We start from the raw sequence: 16,180 nt of genomic DNA on the forward strand, positions 1-16,180 counted from the left end.
ACATTTTAAATAAAATTGCAGGACTGTAATGCCAAAAAATGAGGTCTACTACAATGGGCAAATGTGCCCACTTGTTCTTTCTACCCCACGTACCCAGATGCCACTAAAGTCCAAATATGGAGCTCCACAGCATGACTGGTGGAAGTGGCAGGTTTGTTGATTGCACAAAACATGTTCCTAATGTCGCCGATCCTCCTTACAATTTCAGATATTGAAGTGCGTGAGGCATACTTTGGGGAAAACTAAAATCCCATGAATACCTAAGCATAATGCAGGATATCGACTGCACACATTTAAACTTCCCCTGCGATTGTAGTAATTCTTTTGTCAATCTTTCTACCAAGAAGTTTTTTTTATAATCAATACTATAGAACCATCACATTATTATAGTGCCTTTAGCTGCACAAACCTGTTGGGTGTTGACGACACTACTATATACTTGAAAAGAAAAGAATTGCAGGGCTATGGGGAAAGAGTGGGACTAATTGGATGGCTCTTTCAAAGAGCGGGCACAGGCACATTGGGCTGAATGGCCTCCTTCTGTGCTGGAAGATTCTGTGATTCTTTGAAAGTGGCTGAACCTTTTCTGACCGCAGTAAACCATTGTAGATAGGTTGAATGGCCTCCTCCTCATATAACCATAGAATGATTGTCCACCTTCTGTGCTGTGTCAGCCCATTGTGCCTATGCTGGCTCTTTGGTAGAACTATCTAATTAGTCCTACTCTTTCCCCATAGCCCTGTCATTTATTTTCCCTTCAAATATTTATCCAATTCCCTTTTGAACGTTACTATTGAATCTGCTTCCACCATCCTTTCAGGCAGCACATTCCAGATCACAACAACTCGCTGCTTAATTTTTTTTTCCCTCCGTCACTTCTGGTGCTTTTGCCAATCATCTTAAATCTGTGTCCTCTGCTACTGACCCTTCTGCCACTGGAAACAGTTGCTCGTTATTTACTCTATCAAAACAGTTCATGCTTTTGAACACCCTCAGATCTCCTCTTAACCTTCTCTGCTCTAAGGAGAACAATCCCAGCTTCTCCAGTCTCAACATAACAGGTCCCTCATCCCTGGTACCATTCGAGTAAATCTATTTTTTTTTTTATTCGTTCACGGGATGTGGGCGTCGCTGGCAAGGCCGGCATTTATTGCCCATTTATTCTGCACCCTCTTTGAGGCATTGACATCCTTCCTAAAGTGTGGTGCCCAGAATTGAACATGCTGCTCTAGCTGAGGCCTAACCAGTGTTTTATAAAGATTTAGCATAACATTCTTTTGTACTCTATGCCTCTATTGTAAAGCCAATGATCTCGATCTTTTTTAGCAGCTTTCTCAACTTGTCCTTCCACCTTCAAAGATGTGTACAAGCACCCCCAGGTCTCTCTGTTCCTGCACCCCCTTTAAAATTATACCATTTAGTTTATATTGCCTCTCCTCATTCTTCCTACCGAAATATATCACTTTGCATTTCTGTGTTAAATTTAATCTGCCATGTGTCTGCCCATTTCATCAATCAGTCTATGTCCTCCTGAAGTCTGTTACTATCCTGCTCATTGCTTACTACATTTTCGAGTTTCATATAATCTGCAAACTTTGAAATGATGCCCTATATACCCAAGTCCAGATCATTAAGATGTATATCAAAAAGAGCAGTGGTCCCAATACAGACCCCTGGGGAACACCACTGTATACTTCCCTCCAGTCTGAAAAACAAGTTACTTTATCGTGTTTGTGAAACACGATTTGCCTTTAACAAATCCGTGCTGACTTTTATTTATTAGCACATACTTTTCCAAGTGCCAATTAATTTTGTCCCAGATTATTGTCTCTAAAAGTTTCCCCACCACTACCAGGACTCTAACCTATCACCATCGGTTCAGCATGTCCGCGCGCTGTTATGATGCAGGCATGTACAGTGCATCGTACCACTCGGCATCTGCTCAGGTTCCCAATCTGGAATTATTTTTTTAATTGAAGAATCTCCCAAACTGTGCAGTACCGCCACTCTCCTGTAGACCAATTGGAGGCACATTTGCAAATTAGGGATGGGCACTAAATGCAGGCCTAGCCAGCGATGCCCACATCCCATCAATGAATTTAATTAAAAAGTCACTACAGTATAAAGGCAGGAGACTGATGCACAGTGTAGGTTTTGGGATCGAAGGTATGCAAATGTAAAAGCACCTTGAGCCATTGGGCCCTTAAAAGATTTACAACAACTTGTATTTTGTTGTTGTTGCATTTATATAGCGCCTTTAATGTAGCAAAACGTCCCAAGGCGCTTCATAGGAGTGTTATGGAACAAGATTTGACAACGTGCCACATATTAGGGTATTGGTCAAAGAGATCGGTTTTAAGGAGCATCATAAAGGAGGAGAGGCGGAGAGGTTTAGGGAGGGAATTCCAGAACTTAGAGCCTCGGCAGATAGAAACATGAACGCCAGTGGTGGAGCAATTAAAATCAGGGATGCGTACTAAATGCCCAAAATGGGAATCCCTAGGAGTATCCATTATCCTTTTGTTATGCCCTTGTCCCCAACCCACATGCACGTGTATTGGCACAAACTATCTGGGTCCTCCACAGGCCACCCAGTCACTCACTAATTTTCAATTTTTTGTTATGTATGTTGTGTATTGAAGACATAATGTAACATGTTTATGTATGGCATTGAGCTGTTTTGCATATATGCAGGAGTTGGATTATCACCACCACCAGTGGAACAGTTCCATAGCTTTGGCAATGTGATTTTCACGTTGGTGAAAATCTCAGAGGAGGAAAAATGTAGAGGTTCCTTCCACGGCAACTCTTGCACTGTTGTTTTAGAATTATTTTTTGAGATGTTTGGTATCTTTCCACTTTTTTTCAAACTTAGTACAGCATTAAGCTTTTCTGAAGCTCAACGGCATTGGCATAAATTAGCAGCCTTTTGCACTAATTCTGGATATGGTCAATGAGTTAATTGGCTCCTCTCCCACTGTCTTAAGTTCACCCATCCTGGTTGCAGAGGTGGAGTTACCACGTTGCCCTAGATGTTCCTCCTTGTTTTATATGGAGTATTTGAGTTTCTTGACTCCCACAAGTTATTTATCTGACTTTAAAAGTGACTGCGCACTTAAATAAAAAGTGGCCAATGCACCAGCGCCTTGTGTAAATGGAAATTGGAAAAATTGGTCTTTGGGCTCAACAAACAGGCTGCTTCACCTCATTCGATGTCACAGGAGTCCCATAATATACATGTTTAATTGCAGTTTCTCGAATGTAATTTCCATACTCCTAGATGCCTTGTGTTTTCTAAGATAAAAATGGAAGCCAATCTACTTGATATACACGGAGCAACCCCGTTGGTATTTAATCATAAATAGTGTGGCATTCGCTAGTAAACTACTATTTAAAATTCAGGGTTTTATTTCCTGTATGAGAAATTGCTTCAGTAATTGTAACTTTAGCAATACTACCTGCTACCAGTTTGACAGGGATGGGGGGGAGGAATAGAAAGCACATAAATTGCCTTGGTAGTGAATTGAAGGAGCTGGCACAGCAAGATAATGCTAATTATTGCAGTAAAAAACACTTGGCCAGAGCTGTCATGGAGAAATTGATGCTGAATCACGGTGCAGTTGTAAAATTGCTTCATTATGATGTTGGCTTCTCATTTCAACAATCAGTAAACTTAGAAACCAATACCATTTTTATAAAACACCTTTATTCTTCTAATTGTAGGAAACGGCCTGGGAAAAACTGTTTGTAAAACATTATCTGTATCTTCGCCCTTGTAGAAGCAGCAGTAAAAAAATTCAATACAAGTACACGTTTGTGCAGTGGCCCCTTATCCAACTTCAATTCATTTTGAATAAGAGAAAAAAAATAGCATTTTGTGTAGGCCTGTTTAAAGCGGTTATTTACAGTACATAATTTAACAGTTATATATTTTCTTTTGCTTTCCTAGTATGTGCGTGGCTCTGACCCTGTGCTAAAGCTGTTGGACGACAAAGGGAACATTGCAGAAGAGTTGAGCATCCTCAAATGGAACACAGATAGTGTGGAAGAATTCCTCAGTGAAAAGTTAGAACGTTTGTAAATTACATGGCATAATTCTTGCAGTTGGCCAAGTTACCATTTGTATACAGTGCCCTGCTAATATCTGGAAAACTCCCATGTCATGACACACACTGATCAATATAGATATCATGTTAAATTTTGCAATGCACTGAACTGTTGGTATTAGAAATAGATTTATTACCATAACCATCAATAGAATTATCAGGAATTGGCCAGTCCATTGAGTCACACATCACCATTTTATGATTGAAAATGTTGTTTTTCTTTGAAACAAATTTAGATGTACTGTATAATTTCACTTCCTTGAATCCATTATACAATTTTCTATTGAATGTAGATGGCTTTTGTTGGTTGTACTTTATAGATAGTGCCTGCTATTTACTGTGGTGGACGTGATGCATTAAAGAGTTGCACTTTTGTGAAGGCTGCACAGAAAACCTTTTACAGATATGTATAGCCTGATGTCTTGTGCACTTACTGGTGTTTCTGCTCTGCTGTATTAGAAGTGGGTTAGAAAGATGGCATTGTTTGAATTTGGAATAATAAAAGTTATTTCTGAAGCATTTTGTTTGGAATTTCTTTTGTTAATGGAAGTTGTCTATCAGTGTTGTTTTTGCAGAGCTAATTTGTTACGGTTTTTTTCTGTAGCTCTGCTGGACTGCAATTTGGCATAACAGTTTAACTGACAATGTCTTGACAACTACTATTGTATATCCAGAATAGGGTTGCAAAGGGGTGGAAAGTTTCTGGTAAATTTCTGGAAATTTTCCACGGGAAGTTTAGCTTGGGAATTTTGGGAATTTTGCCCAAAAAAGCACATGCTAGCATAATATTGTTTTTTTTTGTATTTCTTTATTTTCCACAGGTCCTCTCTTAAAATTACTAACAGAGATGGAATCTTAATTATTAAGGAATTTCTTAATCAATATATGTTTATCTTCTTACTTGGCTTGTTCTAATAATTACAAGTTTTGTGTGTGACTGTGAACAAATGTGTCCTGATTGGTTGGATGAGCGATTAACTCCCTCTATTTGTAATATTTGCATATCGAATTGTGATTGGCCTGCAGGCATTTGTAAGACTGCTATAGTTTTTTTAAGATCCAGGTTAGGGGTCCTGAGGGAAGTCATTTTGTTTTCTGCTGATGTTGTGATGATGCAGTAAGTAAATCAGACTTTATACCAAATAAACCAGTTACTTGTTGAACTCTGTTGTCCTTCAATTTAAAATATACAAAATAATACACTATTGGTGATGTAGTGTCGTGTGTGTACAGGTCATGCTTCCATCACATGGAGCATCAGCAAAAATGTACTCACCCTGTTGCAATCGTGCTGATCGACCGCAGTTCGACACAGAGATGACTGCCCTTTATTTCTCTGCATAGAACAATGCCACGTTTACCGTCGGATGTGTGGAAGCATTTTACCACAGGCATTAAAGATGGAAAGACTGTGTACATGTGCAAACACTGTAGAAAGCCATATGTAAAGAATGCCACAAAGATGCAGCAGCATTTATCCAAATGCAACAACTTCACTCAAAGCTCACAGCAGTCAGCCCAGAGTTCCTCTGCTTCCATTCAAGAAGATGATGGTTCTCATTCAGCATCAGGCTCCTTATCATCAGCAACTCCTGGCCCACTTGGAAAGTTCTTTGATACAATGGATAACCATAGCCAGAAGAATGCAGATGAGTGCCTTGCTTGAGCTGTATATGCAACAGGCTCACCCCTCATGCTCACAGCCAATGTGTACTGGAAGAGATTTTTCAATGTTATTCGCCCTGCATACTGTCCTCCCACCAGACATGCTTTGTCTACTTATTTGCTGGAGGCTGAGTATAACAGAGTCCAAGGAAAGCTCAAAGAAACGATAGCGATGGCAGACTGTGTTGCAGTTATCTCAGATGGGTGGTCAAATGTACGAGGGGAGGGCATCATAAACGACATCATCTCCACTCCTCTCCCAGTGTTCTTCAAGAGCACAGACACGAAGGACAACAGGCACATACATTGCTGATGAGCTGAAAGCGGTCATCAACGATCTTGGATCACAAAAGGTCTTTGCAGTAGTTACTGACAATGCTGCGAATATGAAGGCTGCTTGGGCTCAAGTGGAGGAGGCCTACCCTCATATTACGTCTATTGGGTGCGCAGCTCATGGGCTTAACCTGCTCCTCAAGGACATCATGGGTTTGAGAACCATGGAAGCACTGTACAAGAGAGCCAAGCAAGTTGTTAAGTATGTCAGGGGAAAACAGGTAGTTGCAGCAACCTACAACTCCAAGCAAATGACAAAGAACAAGAACACACTGAAGCTGCCCAACAACACTAGATGGGGTGGTGTTGTCATAATGTACAACAGCCTTCTGGAGGGTAAGGAGTCGCTGCAAGAAATGGCAATATCCCAGTCTGGGGATATGGAAACCACCATCAAGAAAATACTGCTGGATGATGTGTTTTGGGAGAGTGTGGTTAGCAGCCTTAAATTACTCTCACCAGTAGCATCTGCAATTGCTCAGATTGAAGGAGATGACGCTGTCTTGTCAGATGTTCTCCGGCTTTTTACTGATTTAAAAGAACAAATCAGCATTGCCCTACCCACATCCCTGCTGCTCAAAGCAGAGGAGAAGGCAATTGTTCAATTCATACAGACGCGTCAAGAATTTTGTGTCAAGCCGATTCATGCTGCAGCATACATGCTGGACCCAAAGCATGTTGGGAGACCAATACTTTCTGGAGAACAGATCAACAGCGCTTAGTGTGATTTCTACCCTCTCACACCATCTCAATCTGGATGTGGGCAAAGTTCTCTACCAAGCAAGGTCTTTGGAATGGGGATGGGATATGGGAATCATGCAAGCATATCAGTGCACATACCTGGTGGAAGGGACTTTGTGCATCTGAGACCCTGTCACCTATTGCATCGGTGATACTCCAAATCCCACCTTCATCAGCGGCCTCTGAACGAAACTGGTCACTTTTGGGGAATACGCATACAAAGGTGCGCAACAGGCTGACTAACGAGAGTGGAGAAACTGGTGGCTATCCGGGCGAACCTACAACTTATTGAGCCAGATACAGAAGTGTCCACCACACAGCTAGACACTGACACAGAGGAGGAAATGGACACGTCAGAGCCAGAGTCAGAGAATCAGGAGGAACAATGAGGAGTAGAAGACTCATGAGTAGAAGACTCAAAGGGACAAAATAAGGACAAATTACAGGCTAAATAAGCTGACGCTCTTTTTATCTTATTTTAGATGGGTCTTTTTTGTGGGGGTTCAATAAAGTTCAAAATTATAACCTAAATAAAGTTTTGAAAGCCTGTTTTTATTTGTATGGAACAGTATGTCTATTTTGACGACAAAGATAATATAAGGGTCAGAGACAAAAACCATCAGTGTGCAAAAAAACTCAAAATTCCCATGGAAAGTTTCCTCTTTTAAAAATTCCCAGAATTTTGCAACCCTAATCCAGAATGAGACTAGAGTATTTCTATATACTATGCTCCCATTTACCTAGGTGTCCAAAATTCATGTGGCTCGCATTATTGCGCTTGGAGCACAGAGATTGATCAATATTGAAAAAGCTGCTCTTGAAGTCCTGATGTCAAACATTAAGAATATAGGCTTGAAGGGATATTTACTAGCCCTAGCCCCTTTAGGGCTACCCCGGATCAGGCGTATTTCTCCAGACGTTCACTTTCAACTAAAGTTTGAGGTAGCCGAATCCTAAAGACGCTTAATTGGGTCTAAAGGTCTGGGCTATCTCTCCCTAAAGGAAAGGAACAACCCAAAAATGTTACCGTCCTCCAGATATAAGTTTAGCTAGACTGTAATGTCCCGGATATTATGAGGGTCTGGAAACCTCCCTCAGAATTCTGCAACTCTTCACCAAAGCGTGTATAGAGATTGAGTTTGTGAGTTTTTGATACAGAAGACTTGAGACAATTCTAAAAATATAGAGATTTATTAAAAGAACCGACATGCAATCTACAGTTGATCAGTCAATCGCAACTTTAACGATGCTAAAAAGAGAAAACATACAATCTTTTTAAGAGAATCTTGCTTTTAAATCTTAACTTCGCTACAGTATTACAGTTCTTAAAGTTCTCTTATACAGGATATCCATCAATATCAAATACCTTTGATCCCCAAGGTACAAAGAGTGGTAGACTACAGAGCCGCCTCTGAAGCCGAGAATCGCTTGGCCCGATTAAAGCGAGTCTGATATCTCATTTGAGAGTTCAATATTTATACCCTTTTCCAGTGGTATTTCCTTTAAGGTTTTCTGCTGATGCAAGCTAATTATCTCTAGTCATTTTTCTGCCGACCTCTGCAATTCTTCCTGCCACATCAGCCAGAATCTTGTCTCATCTCCAGGTGTTCTAGGGTCACCATATAAAAACGGTGTGAACGGCAGGTGTTTCTTATTTTATGTCATCTTTACGAGGGCAGATGTTCCTTATCTTATGTGCCATCTTTACGAAGTTTAAATTAGAACACCTTATCCAGGGTGAACCATTGTTTTGTTCCCAAAGTCAGCCTGTCGGAGCCATGCACCTTCTGTTTCAATAAGGTTATTTATTCAGGGTCAACAACTGTCTTATCTCAATAGTCAAGAATGCTTTCATAGCAATTTCATAGTTGGGTTTCTAAATTTCCAAACCCAGTTTGTCATGTTTTAATAAGGCCAGAACGCCTCCATAAGATGGTGTATTTTTCTGAATAGGTTATATAGCTTATTCCTTCACAGACTCTCCAAGGTTTATAGAGCAGCTTCTTTAACAAGGTACCAGTGATACCTGATGAGTGTTTAGGGTACCAAGATTTAAAACTCAACAGTTTCAGTAATAAGTTCTTCACTTAAAAAGAAGTGTTATTCACATTTCTTGTTTATACCCGAGCCTGATAGTGTATGGAACTAGCAGGATCGAACTGCTTGTCTGTACTGCATGCTTTGGAACCTGTGGCAACAACTCTGCAATCTCATCCATGACCTTCCCTTTCTTATAACTGGTTTAGCTACACTTTCATTTCTGCATTTGTTTTCTCCTCGCAAGTTCTCTTTCTACCATCATTTACATCGGTCGTCATCTTTCACACACAGAAAGAAAGACTTGCATTTATATAGCGCCCTTCACAACCACCGGACGTCTCAAAGCTCTTTACAGCCAATGAAGAACTTTTGAAGTGGAGTCACTGTTGTGATGTGGGAAATGTGGCAGCCAATTTGCGCACAGCAAGCTCCCACAAACAGCAATGTGATAATGGCCAGATAATCTCTTTTTGTTATGTTGGTTGAGGGATAAATATTTGCCAGGACTCTGGGGGAGTTGAATTAGTTAAACATAGTTTAGAAATAAATCTTAACTAGTAGCTGTGCACAATCAATTTGCCTCTTCTCCTCTTCCTCTCTCTCCCCCCCGCCCCCCCCATTTGATTTATGTGGACCTGGAATTTGGAAGGTCTTATTCTTAACACTTGCCTCATTTAAATCCTAAATCAAAACACAAAGATCAGTTAAGCTATTTTTTTAATTCATTAGAATCATAGAAATTTACAGCTCAGAAGGGGGCCATTCGGCCCATCGTGTCTGCCAGTTATGGGATATGGGTGTCGCTAACCAGGCCAGCATTTATTTCCCAGCCTTTGAGAAGGTGGTGGTGATCCACCACCTTCAACCTATGCAGTCCGTAAGGTGAAGTGCGCTCTCAGCCGTTTAGGTAGATGACCCAGCGATGATGAAGGAACGTCGGTATATGTCCAAGATATTTCATTGCTGTTTGTGGGAGCTTGCTGCGTGCAAATTGGCTGCCACGTTTTCTACATTACAACAGTGACTATGCTTCAAAAATACTTTATTGGCTGTAAAGCGCTTTGGGACGTCCGGTGGTTGTGAAAGACACTATATAAATGCAAGTCTTTCTTTAAGCCAGTATAGTACTTGACTTGGAAGGGAACTTGGAGCTCCTGTGTTGCAGTTGCACCCACCAAGGCAAGTGGAGGATATTCCAACTAGACATGCGTACAAATGAATGAACATGGAGTTAAGTTTTATGTGGTCCCAAGGCTCCAAGATATGTACATATGCGGCCCAAAGAAAATGAAGCTTGACACACTCTCAAAAATGTGGTGATTTTGAAGGCTATTACATTAATCTTGCTCTTTGAAACTATATTGACTCTGATTTTGTGTTTATAATGGCCTAAATTTGTTTTTGCATTTTGCAAATGCTGCCGAGCAATTCTCTTCTTCTTAGGCAGTCCCTCGGAACCGAGGATGACTTGCTTCCACACTAAAAATGAGTTCTCAGGTGACTGATGAGTCCAATGCGGGACGACCTACAGTCTCTTGTCACTGTTGGGGTTGTCCACGAGGGTCCTGACGTTCCAGGTCCCGAACTTCATTTTAAAAGGGTGGAAGATGCCTGTGCGTGAATTCTTTTAACGTGGGGTAGCCGTTGCACACCAGCTATTGTGTTTCTAATGACCACTATTACTGGTGCCTTTTCCATTTTGCTACTGCTGTGTACGTACTTGCTTTGATCGTTGGCTGGGAGCATCGCCATCGTGAAAGCATTCCTACATCAGGGGAAGAGCCCACCCATACTGTGGTGCTCGCCCTGAAGTGAATGATCACTTGGAATCATTGCACGCCCTCTTTTGTTTTTTAGTCCAAATGGGTAAGGCATTCATTCCCTGTCCCATTGCTAGCAGTTTGCTGATGGAGTTGTGAGGGAGGGGGGGGGGAATAAATGGTGTTGGACCTGAATTCTAATTTATTTTCCCCTTGGTTTTTTTTTCTCTGCCTGTACTTCTGAAGACAGTGACTCATGCTGAGACATGTTTCCACAAGTTCTGGCAGCCTATTCTTGTCTGTCCCTTGTTATACAAATGGACTTCAGCAAGGATCACTGAATAGTGATCTGGGCCCTGGCTCTTTCTCCCCAACCCCCATGCTTGAGGCAAAATTGTGTCTATGACTACTCTGACTGAAAGAGGTTTACTGAAGCAATGTTACTGTTTGAATTTCCTACTGATTAAAACTGTTCATGATGATTATGAAACCATGATCTCAACCTGGCCACAACTACAATGGGCTGTCGGTATAATTCCACCAATCGTAGTTTCTTTTTAAGGTAGAAATTCCTGAGAGGACGTAAGCCTTTAATGCTTTCAGAATTGACATCCACTCCATCTCCAATGCAGGTTACTCTCTGGTTCTGAGCTTTTGGGGGCAGGAGGGAAGGAGTTTTGCATTGTCTTAATCAAATTGCCTACTTAAATCTGTATTATCTCACTAAGTACTATCCATGTTCTTTAATATAATGGAGCTTTCTAGAGCTGATTCATGATAGTTATGACTTTGCTATAAGTTTAGCATCTACCAGTAGTTTTATAATAAATAATGCACATTAGTATTTAGATAAAAAATGGCTTTTAGAGTAGCTGGAATACTTCAGGATAAATACCTCCTATAGCCTTTTCTTTGATCTGGGGGAGGAGGTAGAATCAGTAGTTTGGTGCTTTTGTGGTCTAGACCTGGCTTCATGGGAACAGGAGGAGGCCATTTAGCCCCTTAAGCCTGTTCCACCATTCAGTGAGATCAAGGCTGATCTGCAACCCAAGTCCATATACCTGCCTTTGGCCCATATCCCTTAATACCTTTGGTTAACAAAAATCTATCAATTTCCGATTTAAAATTAACAATTAACATCAATTGTCGTTTGTGGAAGAGAGTTCCAAACTTCTACCGCCCTTTGTATGTAGAAGTGTTTCTTAATTTCACCGCTGAACGGTCTGATTTTTAGACTATGCCCCCTAGTCCTAGCGTCCCCAACCAGCAGAAATAGTTTCTCTCTACCCTATCTGTTCGCCTTAATATCTTGAAAACTTCGATCAAATCCCCCCCCCCCCCTTAACCTTTCAGTTTTTTGGTTTAGTGAGGAGTAGAGAGGGGGTTGGAGCTAACCAGTACAGCCTTGAAAATGCAACAAAGACAGAAAGTTCCTTTACATTTTTTTGGAGTTCTACGCAAGATACGTTCCTTGGTTTCAGTGTCACTCGCCACTCTGAAGACCTTGTGTCTTCTACGAACCAGAATGTACCTTTACCTGCCCACTTCCTGGGTAAATGCAGCAAGACCTGGCGTGGTAAAGAAAACCCTTGCCACTGTACCCTGCTTTCCTGGAATCTGAAGGCAGCGGAACAGGTAGATAAGGTGGTTAAAAAGGCATATGGGATACTTGCCTTCATTAGCCGAGGCATAGAATATAAGAGCAGGGAGGTTATGATGGAGCTGTACAAAATGCTGGTGAGGCCACAGCTGGAGTACTGTGTACAGTTCTGGTCGCCTCACTATAGGAAGGATGTGATTGCTTTGGAGAGGGTGCAGAGAAGATTCACCAGGATGTTACCTGGGATGGAGCGCCTCAGCTATGAAGAGAGGCTGGACAGGCTGGGGTTGTTTTCCTTGGAGCAAAGAAGGCTGAGGGGGGACCTGATTGAGGTGTACAAAATGATGAGGGGCATAGATAGGGTAGACAAAGAGGAACTTTTCCCCTTAGTAGGGGGGTCAATAACAAGGGGGCATAGATTCAGGGTAAGGGGCAGGAGATTTAGAGGGGATTTGAGGAGGAACTTTTTCACCCAGAGGGTGGTTGGAATGTGGAACTCAATGCCTGAAAGGGTGGTAGAGGCAGGAACCCTCACAACATTCAAGAAGCATTTGGATGAGCACTTGAAATGCCATTGCATACAAGGCTATGGACCAAATGCTGGAAAATGGGATTAGACTGGACAGGGATGGATGGGCGGCGCAGACACGTTGGGCCGAAGGGCCTCTTTCTGTGCTGTAAAACTCTATGACTCTATGACTCTATCTTGCTGCTGTGAGATCTCCTCTTCAGACTGCAGCTCAGGCTAAAAACTGACCGATTTCAGTAATCGATAGGTTCCAGTCATAGCAAACATTACTATTCATGTTAGAGACACTTCTACATTCAACCTCAATATAAAATTATCCTTGAAACAAAGTTGCTTGCTTATTGTGTGGCAAAACACTACTACAGAACCTCTGATTAGCATTATACCCTTGACTGCTTCAGATGGACTGCTGAGCTAGGTGAAGGCTGCCAAATATAACCCATAACCAGCAGGTCTCGGCTGTCCAATAAATAGATTACAAAGAATTATGACCCTGTCCCCTGTCTCAAAGCTGACTCAAGTCTTCAATTTAGACATAGCTGTTGATCAAACCTTTAAAAAGAATCACAGGATGTTCATCACGTATGATGTTTGTCCCAACCACTTTGAACAAAGCTGTGATTGCTGGAAATTAACATTTTGTCCAGCCAGCTATTGGGAACACTACTTGACCGAACAACATAAATCTATACTCCACAGACGTTGCCATATTAATCCCCCATTTTGTTTTGACGGGAACAAACTACAGATGCATATTCATGCCTTCAGCATACCAGACTGTAATGGATATCCCCTGCGGTTTGGTGGATCAGTTACTAGTGCTGGCTTTAATCGTGTGTGTACTGTGAACAGCAAAAAATAATCCAGTGACTAATCTATCATAGACAAAATTGCTTCATTTTTGTTAGTCTTGCCAGTTTTCTGTCATACTCTCCTCTTCTGAAGGCATTGATTCCCTGCTGACCTACAGTTCCAAAGTCACCCTCTGGTACTTTGCCCAAGGCTTACCTGAATAATAATGATTACAAAATAACTTGCATTTATATAGCGCCTTTCATGATCTCGGGACATCCCAAAGTGTTTTACAGCCAATGAAGCACTTTTGAAGTGTAGTCACTGTTGTAATGTAGAAAACACGGCAGCCAATTTGGACCCACAAACAGCAACATGATAATGACCAGATAATCTGTTTCCGTGATGTTGGTTGAGAGATAATTATTAGCCAGGACACTGGGAAGAACTCTGACAGTGCAGCACTCCCTCAGTACTGTACTGGAGTGTTTGCCTAGACTTTGTGCTCAAGCCTCTAGCGTGGAACTCACACCCACAAGCTTCTGACTCAGAGGCAAGAGTGCCCTGAACATTATGTGAAGGGATTTCAACAACAGCAGCTTGTATTTATATAGCGCCTTTAACGTAGTAAAATGTCCCAAGGCGCTTCACAGGAATGTAATCAAATAAAATTTGACACTGAGCCACATAAGGAGATATTAGGGCAGATGACGAAAAGCTTGGTCAAAGAGGTCGGTTTTAAGGAGCGCTTTAAAGGAAAAGAGATATAGAGGCAGAGTGGTTTAGGGAGGGAATTCTAGAGTGTAGGACCTCAGCAGCTGAAGCCATGGCCGCCAATGGTAGAGTGATTAAAATCGGGGATGGGCAGGAGGCCAGAATTGGAGGAGTGCCGATATCTCGGTGGGTTGTAGGGCTGGAGGTGGTTACAGAGATAAGATGGGGTGAGGCCATGAGAGATTTGAAAACATTTAGTTCAGACATTTTGATGAGTAAAAATGACAGGCCAGCACCTACTATTCCTCGTAAAGCCATTTGAATTGAGGAACAAATCCTAAAAGAGTAGGACAGTTAAAAAAGTAATTGCCCACAGAAAAAAAAGCTGACCGAGTTTCCCCCTCCAATGAGTGTTCCAATAGTTTTATGCTGGAATGGAACACCTGAAGTGAAGCCGATTAATGTGTGCCTATTGTCTTGTCCTTTATTCAACATAATGTACTAACTCTTTCAAACCACAACACAGGGGCTTTTCATAACACGTGTATATTTGTTACTGCTTGACTGCATTATTTGATCAAAATTAGCATCTGCAACTGACATTTAAAACATTCTACGTTAAAACTGATATAAATCCAAGCTGCTCCAGTGCAACAATTGACAGCAAAATTAACAAGTATTCCTTGAATACAGTCTGTCTTGAACTTATGCAAAACAGGAACTTTGAATTGTATTAATCAGGGCTTACCTTTGACTTTAGTTAGATACGCTCCAGGCTTTCACTTCAAAAATCCCCCCAGTTCGCTCCCCTGGTGACTCATTTGGTAAAGCAGCTTGCAAGTTGAGCCACACGGACCAGAAGATCAAAGATTACATTCCCAGTCTGTGCTGAGTTAACTATTCTCAGCTATGGATGTGGGGCAGTGCAGACACGATGATTGACAACACCCCTAGGCTTGGGAGGAGAAAATCAGCCAGAGTTCCTGCTCTTGATCTCGCTGCAATAACATTTGCTGAAAAGAGCTTATGTGTCCGTGGGCCTAGAAATTGGGTTGGGGCGCCAAAGTGGCGCAAAAGTCGCCTGAGCGCAGGATTTAGCGCAGCGTTCGAGGCTTTAGCGATCGTCAGATATTCAGTTTCATTGCCCCTCGAGGGACACGGGGCGAGGCTCGAGGCGCTCCGCGTCCCTCTTAGGGCGCTGAAACTGAATATCGCAGCGCAACGTGCCGCAGCGCCACACGCTGCGGCACGGCACGCTGCGGTACTGCAGGCCTTCCTCCCACTGTTAAGGGGGCGGTGCCTGCAACAGCGCGAACCCCAATCGCGAGTGCCGGCAAACGAGTCCGGCACCAAGGAGAAGTGCCGGGCTCTCGGGAAACAGCCGGCAATGCCGTGGGGTGGGGGTTAGGAGGCCGGGGACGGAGGTGCTGGCAGGCGGCCGCCCCACACCTCCACCTTAACTTGCGCCGCTGCCGGCACAGTGAGGCCCCGTGAACCGGGCGCAGGTAGCGAACGGCGCAACTGTGCCGTTCGCTACCCAATATCGCGAACGGGGCGCGAATGGGGCGCTGCGCACACCGATGACGTCATCGGTGGTGGCACAGCGCAAAAGACTAATGCCACCATTATCGCCCCAACTCAATATCGCGGGCGGCGCAGCCAGTGGCGCTACAGCCACTGCCTGCCTCTTTAGGCACTAACAAGTGGCGCTACTCACCCAATTTCTCCCCCACGTGTGTTTATATGTTGGACTTGGTGTGATAACTCTTCCACCGCTGCAGTCAAATAGCACATCAGCAGACACAGGACAAATAGACGCTTGGGAAATACCAGAGGGCACCTGTGAAATTGGAGCAGAAAGGAGAGAAACCTGGTAAATAAAACTCCTGTGGTTAACCAG

At 42.6% G+C, this 16,180-nt stretch overlaps 2 protein-coding genes across 3 annotated transcripts in view; one reads left to right on the forward strand and one right to left on the reverse strand.

Moving 5' to 3' along the window:
• selenof (selenoprotein F) overlaps positions 1-4,622 on the forward strand; it is an 80,727-nt gene extending 76,105 nt beyond the window's left edge. Inside the window, exon 5 of the mRNA XM_085983431.1 lies at positions 3,950-4,622. Coding sequence (XP_085839557.1) covers positions 3,950-4,081 — 132 coding nt within the window. The 3' untranslated portion in view covers positions 4,082-4,622. The remainder of the gene's footprint in view (positions 1-3,949) is intronic.
• The window catches only part of LOC147122354 (heparan sulfate 2-O-sulfotransferase 1), a 299,256-nt gene extending 284,095 nt beyond the window's left edge, over positions 1-15,161 (reverse strand). For both annotated transcript variants that reach the window (XM_085983430.1, XM_085983425.1), the window contains exon 1: positions 15,029-15,161. The gene's annotated coding sequence lies outside the window, so the exon portion shown is untranslated. The remainder of the gene's footprint in view (positions 1-15,028) is intronic.
• Positions 15,162-16,180: the final 1,019 nt, after the last annotated feature.

The sequence above is a fragment of the Somniosus microcephalus genome, chromosome 3 (assembly GCF_052327205.1).
Source record: "Somniosus microcephalus isolate GS21.2 chromosome 3, FLI_Smic_1.0, whole genome shotgun sequence".
NCBI classification, from domain to species: domain Eukaryota; kingdom Metazoa; phylum Chordata; class Chondrichthyes; order Squaliformes; family Somniosidae; genus Somniosus; species Somniosus microcephalus.